This window comes from Muntiacus reevesi, chromosome 14 (genome assembly GCF_963930625.1).
Source record: "Muntiacus reevesi chromosome 14, mMunRee1.1, whole genome shotgun sequence".
Taxonomy (NCBI): Eukaryota; Metazoa; Chordata; class Mammalia; order Artiodactyla; family Cervidae; genus Muntiacus; species Muntiacus reevesi.
In genome coordinates this window covers 66,989,842-67,004,041 of record NC_089262.1, presented here as the reverse complement: position 1 = coordinate 67,004,041, position 14,200 = coordinate 66,989,842, and the positions used below count along the sequence as shown (strand labels likewise).

At 40.9% G+C, this 14,200-nt stretch overlaps 1 protein-coding gene across 1 annotated transcript in view; it reads left to right on the top strand.

Annotated features, from left to right (window-relative positions):
• The window catches only part of LOC136146597 (exocyst complex component 1-like), a 49,613-nt gene that overhangs the window by 22,815 nt on the left and 12,598 nt on the right, over positions 1–14,200 (top strand). Inside the window, 4 exon segments of the mRNA XM_065905551.1 lie at positions 2,612–2,775; positions 3,344–3,451; positions 12,643–12,719; positions 13,237–13,465. Of these exon segments, the coding sequence (XP_065761623.1) occupies positions 2,612–2,775; positions 3,344–3,451; positions 12,643–12,719; positions 13,237–13,465 (578 nt within the window).

The following is a 14,200-nucleotide window of genomic DNA, read 5'->3' as shown; positions in this document are numbered from 1 at the left end:
TGATAAATAATATAGACTTTTTTATGAGCCCAAATAGGGCACTAGTAGTATTTATTAACTACTTTAAAAAAGAAAACTATATGCAGAATCAGGCTTTGCTCTGAAACTGGTGAACTTAGTAGAGTGACACCTTAAGATCGCCAGCAGGTACTGTTCAGATTGACAAGCTAGTGGCTCCAGTGCATCCCCCGCTCCTGGTTGCTGTGTGTCCAGCCTTATCATTTCATATTCCTTTAAACTTCAGGCAGACAAGGCTAGGAAGATTGACATGTTTTTGGTGTGGCAAATTACTAGTTTATACTCGAGCTTTTGCCTAGCAATAGCAACTATCACTATCCCTGTTTGGCAGGAGTTGACACCTTGTTTTCCGTTTCTTAAATATTTCTAGAGTTATATTCATTAATTTTCTGTTTTATTCTATAATTTCTTTCTTTGCCATTCAAGTTAGATTCTCATTTGGGTTTAGAATGTTTCACAAAACGATCTCTACAATTGATCGAACAAATACTAAAGAGAGGTTTTAGATAAAGGAAATGCCAAATGACCCTGAAAGAACTCCAATTCCCACATTAGACCTGTCTCTCAGCTTTACCCTTCTACCTACCCATCTCCCAATAATTAGTGTTTTGATACATGTGTTTTATTCTCAGTGTTCACAGAGCCAGCTAAGTTACTAAACAGTTTAGCTTATTATTTCTAAAATGGTTTTAAAACTCCACTCATAATTTTTTTTATCAGAGGGAGTATAAAATTATTTAGTACAGTGGAGATTCCTTCCAAGAGCTTTCAGTGAATACAGGATTGTTAATGCATTTAATGTATAAATGTGCAAGTTCATTCTATTAAATTTTCACTGTATTAAATTATTTACTTGAACTCTGTTTTCTTCAGAAATCAGAACTTGGAAGTGTAGTCTTTAAATTTAAGTACATCAGCTTAGGAGACTTAAAAGTGTGGGGGAGGTTTACAAATGTAGATATTTTTACCTGAATATTTGCATCAAATAGTACATTAAAAGACTAGTAAAGGTTTTTCTGTCATGTAATTTCTCAAGCAGTAGCTGACCAACTAAACATATGTTGCCTCTCTCGTTGCTTGGTGCTCCTGGTTCTTTGCATGTGTCTTTTCAACTAGAGCTTTAACTTCCTCTTGTGCGCGGTTTGTGCAGATTGCAGCTTGCTAACTTGTCTTTGTCTGTGACGCTTGCAGCCTAACCCGTCGCAGCCACACTGCCTGGAAAGGCAGTGCTGTCAGACGGGAAGCCGAGAGTGGGCGTGCTCGGCGTGTCAGCAGGTGCTCTCAGTGCGTGTGTGTGTCTAGGAGCCAGTCGTTCATCCTGGAGAAGCTGCGCCAGAAACACTGCTTGCTCTGGGTTGCCAGGGCTTGGCCAGAAAGAAAACCAACAGAAAGGAAGTGGGATGACTGCATCCAAGAAATGTGTGGCATGGTTAAACATGTATGGTGGGTAGTCAGAAACTTATAAAAAGTCTTAACCGTTATACTTTTGTTTTCAGGCTGTGTTTAGAAACTATAAAATTTCTTGTACGTATGGTCAGATTTTGCATAATGAAACCAAAGTTTGTCTCTAACTAACTGTACATCATATTTGTTGTTGTTATTTTTTACTTTACATATACAAATATGATTTGTATATCATATTTTTTATCACTTATTTTATTATTTGTCCCTTCTGACCATCAGTGAATAATACAGGTTTAGCTGAGAAATAGTCAAGAAGAATAAAAATGTTTTACTGTTTAAATTTAATTCTGAATAGAAACATCACATTTTCTTGTAAAAATAGAATCCTTTAATAGTTTGGTGTATGTAGGATATTGTGCAGACATATTGTTCTCATTTTTCCTCATAGCTATGATAGATACCTATGTTTATACCTAAACTCAGATGTCCCATATTAATATAGTTAACTATGTATGTGTTATGTTAGTTGTATTTTAAATACAACAAATATTCAGGGTTTTGTTTTTGTTGTTAGTTTTTCTCTTTTCGTTTTGTTTAGTTTTTAAAAGAACTTTAATCAATTCACTTGCTGAAAAAACAGGAATGTCTGAGTTCAGGAATGTATTAAGTTGAGTCATGTGTAATTGACGTTTTTAGTAGGACAAGATTAATTGAGTGTTGGTAGTTTCATTTGGTTCAGCCTAATATGTTGATTCAATGTAGAGGCAAATAATATTGGAATATGGCAGTTTTTTTCTAGAAATACAATCATTATGTTAGCTAGTATTCTAGGGGGTCAGTGACTTTCATCCATAGTCATGTCTTCTGAGTGGAAAAGAACTCCTCATCTACTTTTGAAAAATCATCAGACAACTGTGATGAGACTGGGCAGGGCACAGTGTGATCTCTAAGATCCCTTTCAGTCTTATTCTGTGATTCTGTATGATTTCACCTGTCTTTACATAGGCTCAGAAGTAGAACACAAATCTTAATGAAAGAGGAAGACACTCTACATCCTCTTCATGTGGCAGAGTTGTGCCCTAACCCATATGAGCCCCAGAAGAGCAGGACAGCAGAAGGGAGCCCTGATGGATGCCATGAACCTTTCATTCGTGAAGGTCACAGCTTTTAAAGGTTTATCATTTCCCAGGTCTTCACGGGAGTTCCGGGAAATTAACCGGGTCTACTTCCAGTCTAAATAAGCTCAGTGTTCAGAGCTCCGGGAACCACCGGTCTCAGTCATCTTCCTTGCTGGACATGGGAAACATGTCGGCCTCTGATCTCGATGTCGCCGACAGAGCCAGGTTTGATAAGGTAAGATAAAATGACGCATGTTTCTTAAACATTACTGTCAGTTTTCTAGCACCAGTTTGTTACTGCTTTAATTGTGTTCAAAGATTTGGGCTCTATTGACTCTTTTAATTAACCGTGTCTTACTTTCCATTTCTGAATCTAAAAAAAAAAAAAAATAACTGGTCAAATGGCAACTGAAATGTGATTCATCAATTAAATGACATAACAGCTTTATTAAAATTTGTTATAAATCATAAAGAGCTTGCATTGTCAATCCAGTTATTTGAGTGACTACAAAGAGGAAACAACTTTTATGAAGCTAAATTGTTTAAATAAAGTTTTATCACTCTGTTCCTCTTTCCAGATTCCAAGTGAGTAATTGTTGTCAGTTTTGTTTTAGGTATGTTCTGACCCTGTTATGCCTCATCAATACTGCATTGTCTTGTCAATCTTGGAAGTATTTGTTTGGGGGATTCTATTAAGATTATAGATAAAGCTTCCCTGGTTGCTGCAGAAAAGTGATTAAATGTGGAATGTTATTTTAAGCGTTTTGTTCAGTTCTTTGTAGAATCATTTTGGTTTTCTTCAGATCTTTGAACAGGTACTGAGTGAACTGGAGCCCCTGTGTCTGGCAGAACAAGACTTCATAAGTAAATTTTTCAAACTACAGCGACATCAGAGTATGCCTGGAACTGTGGTATGGGTGACATTTATTTACTAGCTCATATTTGTGATCTATATCATAATTAGCCTAATCATTATGTTGTCATAATTTCAATATCAGAACAGAAAGAATTTACATTGTAAGGATTTTTTAAGTAATTTTTATCATATAAGATAATAAAAAAAAGGATAGTGTTTGGGCATCTAATCTAATATTCTAGACTATCTTAGGCCTAAACATTCTCCAAATTGATGAGTGGGGGAAATGTCTGAGTTTACTTGGCAAAAAATATTTTTAAAAAGCAAATTTATTGTTTTAGTGATCAAGAAAAAGTAAATAGAATTAAAAAATTACAATGATGTTTTAATGTATATTTGTTGTTATTTAGTCACTAAGTCGTGTCTGACTCTTTGCAACCCCGTGGACTGTAGCCCACCAGGTTTCTCTCTCCATGGGATTCCCCAGGCAAGAATACTGGAGTGGATTGCCAGTTCCTTCACCAGGGGATCTTCCCAACCCAGGGATTGAACCCGTGGCTCCTGCATTGGCAGGCAGATTTCTTTCCTGCTGAGCCACCAGGGAAGCTCCCATGGTCTTAAAAAATAAATGAAAGCAAGCAAGAGAAAAATGGAGAGCCTCAAATCAGAATCTTTCTTATGGCTTTCTTACTATGAGACTGAGAGAGTAACAGGCGGGAAGGCCAGGGGTCTCCAAATGGAGGAATGAGGCTGTAAGTGCCAGACATTTTTATCTCTCCTAACCGGCAGAAAAGAACAAACCAGCGATCTGTTTTTCCTTCTCTATACAAAATTAAAAGGAGGTTTCTCCTAACATTCTGTGTGGCCATGACACCTGGTCTCACCTAAAGCTAACTACTCCCAAACCTTGAGTTAACCAATACATTTCTTTTTCGTATGGAAATGTTGTCTTAAGCTATGTTAATGAACCCCAGACTCCATCTTCAAGTTGGTTCCGCCAAAGGGCCTAACTTACTTGTTCAGGTGTTGTTCCCCTAATCTATGTAAACGAAACTATTTGTTGGTACAAGGTGCAAGTCAATAGTTTTATGGCCTGGAATGAATTATCTGGTGCCATTCTAGATTTTATGACATTCCTTTCTTTTCATTAACAGACTGTGAGTGACTATATACCATACAGCTAAAGACTAGGGGGGGGGTACTCTTTTGCCCCCTTCTGATGCCTATGTCAGAAGCTTTCTCTATCTCCTTTATACTTTAATAAAACTTTATTACACAAAAGCTCTGAGCGATCCAGCCTCGTCTCTGGCCCCGGATTGAATTCGTCTCCTCCGGAGGCCAAGAATCCCGCGTCTTATTGTTCAGCAACAACCTTTCATCTTGAGGGCTCGTCCGGGATCCTTCAGGACAAGGTAAGGATGCTTGGAGCTCTACTTCTTTGTTCTCCTAGCGAACACGTTTTCCGCTGTTCTTTACTAACTCTAAGGTGTGCTTGTGTGAATGAATGAAAGGCCCTGCTCTGCGCTTCCTCGGCGACCTCATAAGGCTTATGGCAGAAACTTGTCGGGGGTTTATACCGACCTGCCAATGCCAAGAGGCAACCAGTGTCCCCTTTGGGAGCCGACCAGAAACGGGCAAAGCATGTGGACCGAACTCTTTTTTCTCGGTCAAACTTTTCGGTCTCTGACCATTTCATAACTCCTTGGGAATTAAAAGTACTAACCTTATCTCTCGGATCTTAGGCTTTCAAGAGACTTGTAACCTATGTTGCTACTCTACTGTGGTCTAGGTCTCAAACTTGGATTGGTAGTTAGGAAGCGCCTAGCCTCGCTAGGCATGGAAAGTTTGGAAGCTAGATGGAGCTCTAACTCCCAGAGCATCTCTGATGTTAAAGGTTACTTGGATTGGAACTGCAATGGTTTTTTTCTTTTGGTAACACTGGCTCTTACTGGAGCAGAGGAGGCTCTTATACCGGTGTGGTGACTCTTGGAAGGAACATCTCAGTTTCATGTTTGTATCAGTCTTATTGTGGTCAGGAATATACTCCGGGTCGTGCACAGGCACTCAGGTGACGAATGTGTCCCCCAGAGGTCTTGGCTTGGGAGGCATTCCGGAAGGTTACTCTGATTGCACCCTGGGTGGCATCAGAGGCAAGTGAGGTGAAGAGCTGGACGTCAGTCAGGGATGCCATCAGGTCTACCCTGGGTGCATCCCCACCCCGTCTCGGTGGTAGAACCGGGAGGGACGAGTGTGACGCCTGCGTCGGTAAGGGACAGACTAAGTCCGACCAGGAAGGAAAAGCTTTTGGTGTAATGTCTGTCTACACCCCCATCTAGAGCAGGGAGGGACGCCTCCGGTAGAAAAATGGCGCTGGTCGCTTTTTTTCTCTCTTACAGATGGGAGCTAACAATTCCAGCCTCACTCCTTTGAACTGTATCCTGCAAAACTGGGATAGATGTGATCCCCAGGGCTTAAAGAAGACACACCTGGTCTTCCTATGTGATACTGCATGGCCGCGGTACCCACTGGAGGATGGCGAACGGTGGCCAGTTGGAGGGTCTCTTAAGTATAATACTGTTTTACAATTAAAACAGTTCTGTAAAAAGCAAGGGAATTGGGTAGAAGTAGTGTATATTAGAGTGTATTAGAGCTTTTAAAGGTGTTACTCTGCATTATGACCTTACTTGGAAGGATGTGATGTATATCTTGGGACAAACGTTGACTGCCGACTCAAAGCCTCGAGTTTTGGGTAAAGCGGTTGCTTATGGAGATGAATGGCTTGGTAATGAATCAGTGGGAAAGAGGGAGGACGAGATGACTGCCCTCCCCACTGGGAGTCAGGCGGTCCCAGCTACAGAACCAGACTGGGACTCTAACACTGCTAAAGGAAGATGGGATCAGAGTCATTTTGTCAGATGTATTCTTGAAGGACTCAGGCAGGCGCGTTCTAAGCCTTTAAACTATGGCAAACTGGCAGACATAGAACAAGAAGAGAAGGAAGCTCCTGGTAAATTCCTAGACAGACTGAGAGAAGCCCTTCGCAGATTCACTGAGATTGATCCCGAAAGTGAAGAGGGGAAAGTGATCTTAAAGGATAGATTTCTCACTCAGTCGGCTCCAGATATTCGCCGTAAGTTATCAAAACGGGCGTATGGACCAAATCAGTCTGTAGATAATCTGTTACAACTGGCTCAGACAGTCTATTATGGTAGGGAATATGAGGAAAAGAAAGAAAGGCAGAGAAAGACGAAGGAAAAGGCGGAAGCCCTCGCAATGGCTATGAAAACCGTTCTTAAACAGCCTGAGAAAAATGCCCAGAGGGACCCAGGTGAAAAGGGATGGGCTTGCTATGGCTGTGGAAAGGAGGGGCATCTCAAGCGGGATTGCCCTCAGGCGTCTGAGCCGCCCCCGGCTCCATGTCCGGTCTGCAAGGGACCACACTGGAGGAGAGACTGCCCCCAGAGGTGTAGGTCTCAGGGGTCTGACTCTCAAGACAATCAGGACTGAAGGTGCCCGGGGGTCCCCACACAAGCTCCCGTCCTAATTACACCTGAGGAGCCCCGGGTATTGATAACGGTGGGAGGCCAATCCATCAATTTCCTTTTAGATACTGGGGCAACTTACTCCGTGCTTACTGAAGCCCCTGGCCCACTTTCTTCCCGATCCGCTTCCGTAATGGGACTGTCTGGACGAGCCAAAAGGTATTACTTCAGTTATTCTCTATCGTGCAACTGGGATTCTGTGCTATTTTCACACGAGTTTCTTATCGTGCCAGAATCACCCTCACCCCTTTTGGGGAGAGATATACTGAGCAAGGTCCATGCCTCTGTTTTCATGAATATGGAGCCCTCCCTTTCTCTCCCTTTAGTTGAAGAAAATGTGAATCCTAGAGTATGGGCTGATGGAAAATCTGTGGGTCGAGCACAAAATGCTATTCCTGTAGTTGTCAAGCTCCAAAGACCCACACTTATTCCCACATAAGAAGCAGTATCCACTGAAACCTGAAGTTAAGGAAGGGTTAAAACCCATCATTGAAAATTTAAAGGAGCAGGGACTATTAGTTCCCTGTAACAGTCCATGCAACACTCCTATTTTGGGTGTAAAAAAATCAAATGATAAGTGGAGATTAGTTCAAGATTTACGAATAATAAATGAGGCTGTGGTTCCTTTACACCCCGTGGTGCCTAATCCTTATACGCTACTGTCTGAAATTCCTGAACGAGCCAAATATTTTTCAGTAATTGATTTAAAAGATGCCTTCTCTTCAGTGCCTTTGGCAGAGGAAAGTCAATTTCTATTTGCCTTTGAAGACCCTACTCAGCCAGCTTCTCAGTTAACCTGGACAGTTTTGCCCCAGGGATTTCGTGACAGTCCCCACTTATTTGGACAAAGTTTGTCACGGGATCTACAAAACTTTAATAGCTCTAAAGCAGTAGTGTTACAATATGTAGATGATATTTTGCTCTGTGCTGAGACAGAGGAAGCTTGTTCACGAGCCTCAGAAGATTTCTTAAACTTTCTGGCAGGCTGCGGTTACAAGGCATCAAGAGAAAAGGCTCAGCTTTGTCAACAATCTGTTAGATATCTGGGCCTAATCATATCAGAAGGGACTAGGGCCATAGGCCCCGAGAGAATTAAACCTATACTAAACCATCCCCTACCTATGACTTTAAGGCAATTGAGAGGATTTTTGGGAATCACAGGCTACTGTCGTATTTGGATTCCGGGTTATGGAGAACTTGCCCGGCCTTTATATAAACTTATAGCTGAAACTCAGCAGGCCCAAACTGACAAACTGGTTTGGTCTCCAGATACTCAAAAGGCTTTTAAGGTTCTTCAGACTGCTCTCCTGCAAGCTCCAGCTTTGAGTTTGCCCACAGGGTCAGAATTTAACTTGTTTGTCACTGAAAGGAAAGGTATGGCCTTGGGAGTTTTGACACAACCCCGGGGGCCTCACCAGCTACCTATTGCTTATCTAAGCAAAGAATTAGATGTAATTGCACGTGGGTGGCCCCACTGCCTAAGAGTAATTGGGGCAGCTGCTTTATTAGCACCTGAAGCTTTAAAAATAATTACTGGACGAAACCTTACTGTACTGACTTCTCATGATGTGAGTGGAATCTTAAATTCTAAGGTTAACATTTGGATGACAGACAGTAGGCTTCTTAAATATCAGTCACTGTTGTTAGAAGGACCAGTAACTAAGCTTTAAGTTTGTAGAAATTTAAATCCTGCTACTTTCCTTCCTGAGAAGGAAGATGAAACACCTGATCACGATTGTTCCCAATTTCTAACTTTAAACTATGCAGCTCGGGAAGATCTAATGGATACCCCATTAGACAATCCTGACATGGAAATATTTACAGATGGCAGTTCTTTTGTTCGGGATGGAAAGCGTAAAGCAGGTTATGCTGTGGTGACGGCTGAACAGGTTTTAGAAGCAAAATCTCTCCCCCAGGAAACCAGCGCCCAGTTAGCGGAGCTTGTGGCTCTGACCCGAGCTCTAGAGTTAAGCAAAGGGCAGCGAGTAAATGTCTACACTGATTCTAAGTATGCTTATTTGACTTTGCATGCTCATGCTGCAGTATGGAAAGAAAGACAGTTTCAAACAGCAACAGGGGAACCTATTAAGCATTTCAGAGAGATCCAGAGACTTTTAACTGCTATCTATTGTCCTAAAGAAGTAGCGGTTATGCATTGCAAAGGGCACAGCAGGGATGGGAGTAAAGTAGCCACCGGTAACCTGTTAGCAGACTCTCAAGCCAAAAAAGCGGCACTTTATGAAACCCCCTCCCTACAGACGCCTTTGATATGGACAGGTCCTGTAGAACAAGAAAAACCACAATATACTGAGGAAGAATTAAAAAGATATGAGAAAAGAGGAGCAAAGATTACTGATAAAGGATGGTTACAGTCCGAGGATGGACGATTAATAATTCCTGAAAATGCTCAGTGGAAAATTCTTAAGGGTTTACATCAGAGTTTTCATTTGGGTGTAGAAAGTACTTGCCAGATGACTTCTCGTTTGTTTGAAGGTAAAAATATAATGAAAACTTTAAAAAACATTATCAAACGGTGTGAGGTTTGTCAGAAAAATAACCCAAAGACGGAAAGGCTAGCAAAATCTGGATTACAACGAAAGGGAAAGTATCCTGGAGAGGACTGGGAAATTGATTTTACTCATATGCCAAAACCTAATGGATATTCTTGCTTACAAGTTTGGGTGGATACTTTTACTGGATGGATTGAGGCGTTCCCCTGTCGTAGTGAACAAGCTAAGGAAGTTATAAAGATTTTAATCCATGAAATCATCCCCAGGTTTGGGCTGCCACGGAGCCTTCAGAGTGACAATGGCTCCGCCTTTAAAGCTGCTGTAACTCAGGGGGTGTCTAAAGCTCTAGGAATAGAGTATCACTCACACTGTTCCTGGAGACCCCAATCCTCAGGAAAGGTTGAAAAAGCTAATGACATTATCAAAAGACATCTGCGCAAATTAACTCAAGAAACCCATAGCTTTAATGAGGGCTGGAACTGCCCCCAAAAAGGAGGGACTGTCCCCCTTTGAATGTATTTATGGAAGGCCTTTCTTACGCACAGACATTGTTATAGATCCTGAAGCCTTAGAGCTAACTAATTATGTAACTCAGCTCTCAGCTTTTCAACAGGCATTAACAGAACTCCGGGAGACGACTCCTGACCCAGCCTCTGAATCCAGCAAGCCTCTATTTGAGCCAGGAACCGAGGTCCTCACAAAAACATTGGGATCTGGGGGCTCATCCCTCGAGCCCCTCTGGGAAGGCCCTTACCAGGTTATTCTTTCTTCTCCCACAGCTGTCAAAGTGCCAGGAATTGATTCTTGGGTACATCACACTCGAGTCAAGAGGTGGCACCCTGACCAGAACTAAGTGATGTCATTTTTTGTTTTTACTTTCTATGCTCTGACTTTGTATGTTTCAGATGGGCCTGATAATCTATGTGAGCCTACTTCTGCTGACTCCAGAAATCCTGAGTCTGCCCTTTGATCCTCAAGACAGTGCCTTCCTGTCCTGGGCTCACTCCTATGCTGCATTCCACAATCGGTCTAACTGTTGGGTCTGCGGAGCACTCCCCTCTTCATCAGTGGAAGGCTTCCCATGGTGGACATCTCCACTTCAAGGAAAAGACTTTCTCCAAGTCTGCGAATACCTTCGACAACAATCACATGTGATGCCTCTTCTTCGTCTGATGACATCTAACAACCCTAGAATGGACTGGTGTAATACTCTGTACCTTAACTATGGACATAATGTGACTTTTAATTTTGATTATACACTGTCTCAGTTTAATCACTATTTTGCTGCACAAGGAGGAACTTGTGCCATCATTCATACTCAATGCTGTACATATATACCTGATATGAGCACTAATGTTACTCATTTTACTAAACACATGAACAAGATGATTGGGGCCATGGATACTCCTGAAGCCTCAATCGCCTCACTTTGGGAGACATTAACTAGTTCCCCATGGTGGAAAACTATCTTAATTACAATAATTCTGATTGTTTTGTTTTTGCTCTTTGCTCCCTGCATCTGTAACTGTGTAACTGGATTTGTTTCTAGTCGCATGAAAGCTTTTAAGTTACAAATGGTTGCTCAAACTCCTGCTATCACTGCAGCTTCTTCCGATTACTATTTGGGGCCCCTGGATCAGACATCCTCACTATGAGGATTTAGGAGAATATGTTGCCTCACCAATTTAGGGACAACGCCCCTTGTCAGCTCAGAAGCAGTTATGGAATGAAAACGACGCCCCTTTTCCCTAGGCAACATAATTCTCCTAAAAGAAAAGGGGGGAATGAGAGAGTAACAGGCAGGAAGGCCAGGGGTCTCCAAATGGAGGTATGAGACTGTAAGTGCCAGACATTTTTATCTCTCTTAACCGGCAGAAAAGAACAAACCAGCGATCTGTTTTTCCTTCTCTATACAAAATTAAAAGGAGGTTTCTCCTAACATTCTGTGTGGCCATGACACCTGGTCTCACCTAAAGCTAACTACTCCCAAACCTTGAGTTAACCAATACATTTCTTTTTCGTATGGAAATGTTGTCTTAAGCTATGTTAATGAACCCCAGACTCCATCTTCAAGTTGGTTCCGCCAAAGGGCCTAACTTACTTGTTCAGGTATTGTTCCCCTAATCTATGTAAACGAAACTATTTGTTGGTACAAGGTGCAAGTCAATAGTTTTATGGCCTGGGATGAATTATCTGGTGCCATTCTAGATTTTATGACATTCCTTTCTTTTCATTAACGGACTGTGAGTGACTATATACCATACAGCTAAAGACTAGGAGGGGGGTACTCTTTTGCCCCCTTCTGATGCCTATGTCAGAAGCTTTCTCTATCTCCTTTATACTTTAATAAAACTTTATTACACAAAAGCTCTGAGCGATCCAGCCTCGTCTCTGGCCCCGGATTGAATTCGTCTCCTCCGGAGGCCAAGAATCCCGCGTCTTATCGTTCAGCAACAACCTTTCAAGACCATAAACTAATTATTTAATCCCTACTTTTCCTCATCTATGTAATGGGTATAATAATGCCTATTGAACATGGCTCTCTGGTGGCATAAATGTAAGAAAATAAAATGAGCCATTTGCTAGAGTATTTTAAAGAACTTAAAAACACAATGCAAATCGAGTGATTTTTTTAAAATTAAGATGATCTTTAAAAGAACTAGCATATAAAAACAGTGCTCAAAATTAAGTCTTTCAGATGGTTAGGGGGTTTGTTCTTGTAGATGGTAATTGCTAGTAAATTTGTTAGTTTCTGTAAGAACTTCTGACAGCATTTTTTATGCTCAAGTTTTATTAGGATGATTAGTTTTATTAGAATGATTTTAATTTTCAAAATTCTCCCTTGAACATGTCCCTAGATATTTTCAGCTTTTTATTAAATTGTCCCCTCGTTCCTGCACTCCCTCTGAGTCTCCTCTACCTTTCTCTCCCGCCCCACCCCCCCTAAATGTGCTCAGAAGCAAACACAGCTTCTCATTCTCAGATAAAATCTGAAAACAAAGCTTCTCCTGAACATTCTGAAGCAACATGTTAAATTATATAATTTCATTGATAATACTACCTTTAAAAATCATTATTTCTCATCATACATTCTCTCCTAAGAATTTGGAGACTGAGCAGGCTATTGCTATATAAACTAAACTCTTCAATTTGTTAGCCTTTTATTATGTGAAGTATCTGAATAATTTTTGCAGACTGAAGCAGAGGACACAGATGGAGGAACTTTGTCACAGCAACATAATGCTGGCCCACCGCTGCCTGTTTCATCTGAGTATGTGTTTGTTACTATCTGTTGTTTATTGTGAAAAAAAAGTAAACTTTCAATTGAGCAGGAAGGAATGCTGCCCAGTGAGGAGTCCAGATTACTGTCCATAGCTGACAACACTCAGAGCACCGATCTGTGTGCCCAGTGTGTTACAGAGCTTCTCAATGAAGTAAACTTGGTCCCCTTTATGGCTCTTTGGCTTTTCTTTGCTCTTGTAATCACACAAATGCAGTCAATTTTGATGTTTGCTGGTAGGAAGTTGCATTTGAATTGTAGTGTATTTCTCAGAAATCACAAAGCACATTTCAGGACCCAGTTCTACAAAGGACGTTATTTTGAGTGATAAAAATGCAACCTCAAAAAAATATGTTTATGTTGGAAACCACTCTAGAATAATTAACTATTTGGACAGTGTTAGTTGATATATCAAATTTTAGTCATTTGTGTATACCGAGTGGATTAAAGTTAAAGGTAAATGCACCTGAAGCTTGTACTAACTATTCTGTTTTGTATTTCTGAACAGGAAAGATATGATCCGCCAGATGATGATTAAAATATTTCGCTGCATTGAGCCAGAACTGAACAACTTGATTGCATTAGGAGACAAAATCGATAGCTTTAACTCCCTTGACATGCTAGTCAAAATGAGTCGCCATGTGTGGACTGCACAGAACGTGGACCCCGCTTCTTTTCTGAGCACTACACTGGGAAATGTTTTGGTGACTGTCAAAAGGAACTTTGACAAATGTATTGTAAGTTGGGTATTTTTTTTTTCAGTAACTTAGAACTCTTAACCATTGCAGAGTATCTGTGTGTGTGTGTGTGTGTGTGTGTGTGTGTGTGTGTGTGTGTGTGTGTGTTTCAAAGACTTCTGGCTTCCCACCAGGGGACCTACTGTTCCTGTCCCCACGCCTTGCAGCAGGGTATTGGCTGAAGTGTCCAGGAGCAGGCTAGTGCCAAGTTGTGTCCCGTCTACACTGTGAACCATGGCCAGTCCTGGAGTGACTGACACAGAGGCAGCAGCGATTACACCCGAGATCCACTAAGTAACTGAAATCCCAGGTGACCAATTAGTGACCATAGATTTAATGAAGCAACTGAAACTTGAATTTATTGTTTTTCTTCTTTTAATATATCACAATAGGGTAATTAATATTTGGGTTATTTTAATTGATTAAAGTATTTTTTTCAGTTCAATAGCTTTAATCATATTGCTTTAAGAATAAATTGTTCTTATGACAACTTTTGGTAGTTATCATTTTTCTCCTAATAGGGAAAAAAATCATTAACTTTATTTTTTCTGTTAGGTTTTGGTAAGCTTATAGATATGAAGAGGATTGGGCCAGGTTCTAAAAAGAGTTTCATTTTATGAATATATTTAGTATTAATATGTAAAAATAGGTATTTATCATCTGAATTATTCTACTATGTAACCTCTAAGTTAAATCCAGTGCTTGAATAGCCATAGAATAATGAGTGAGTGAAAG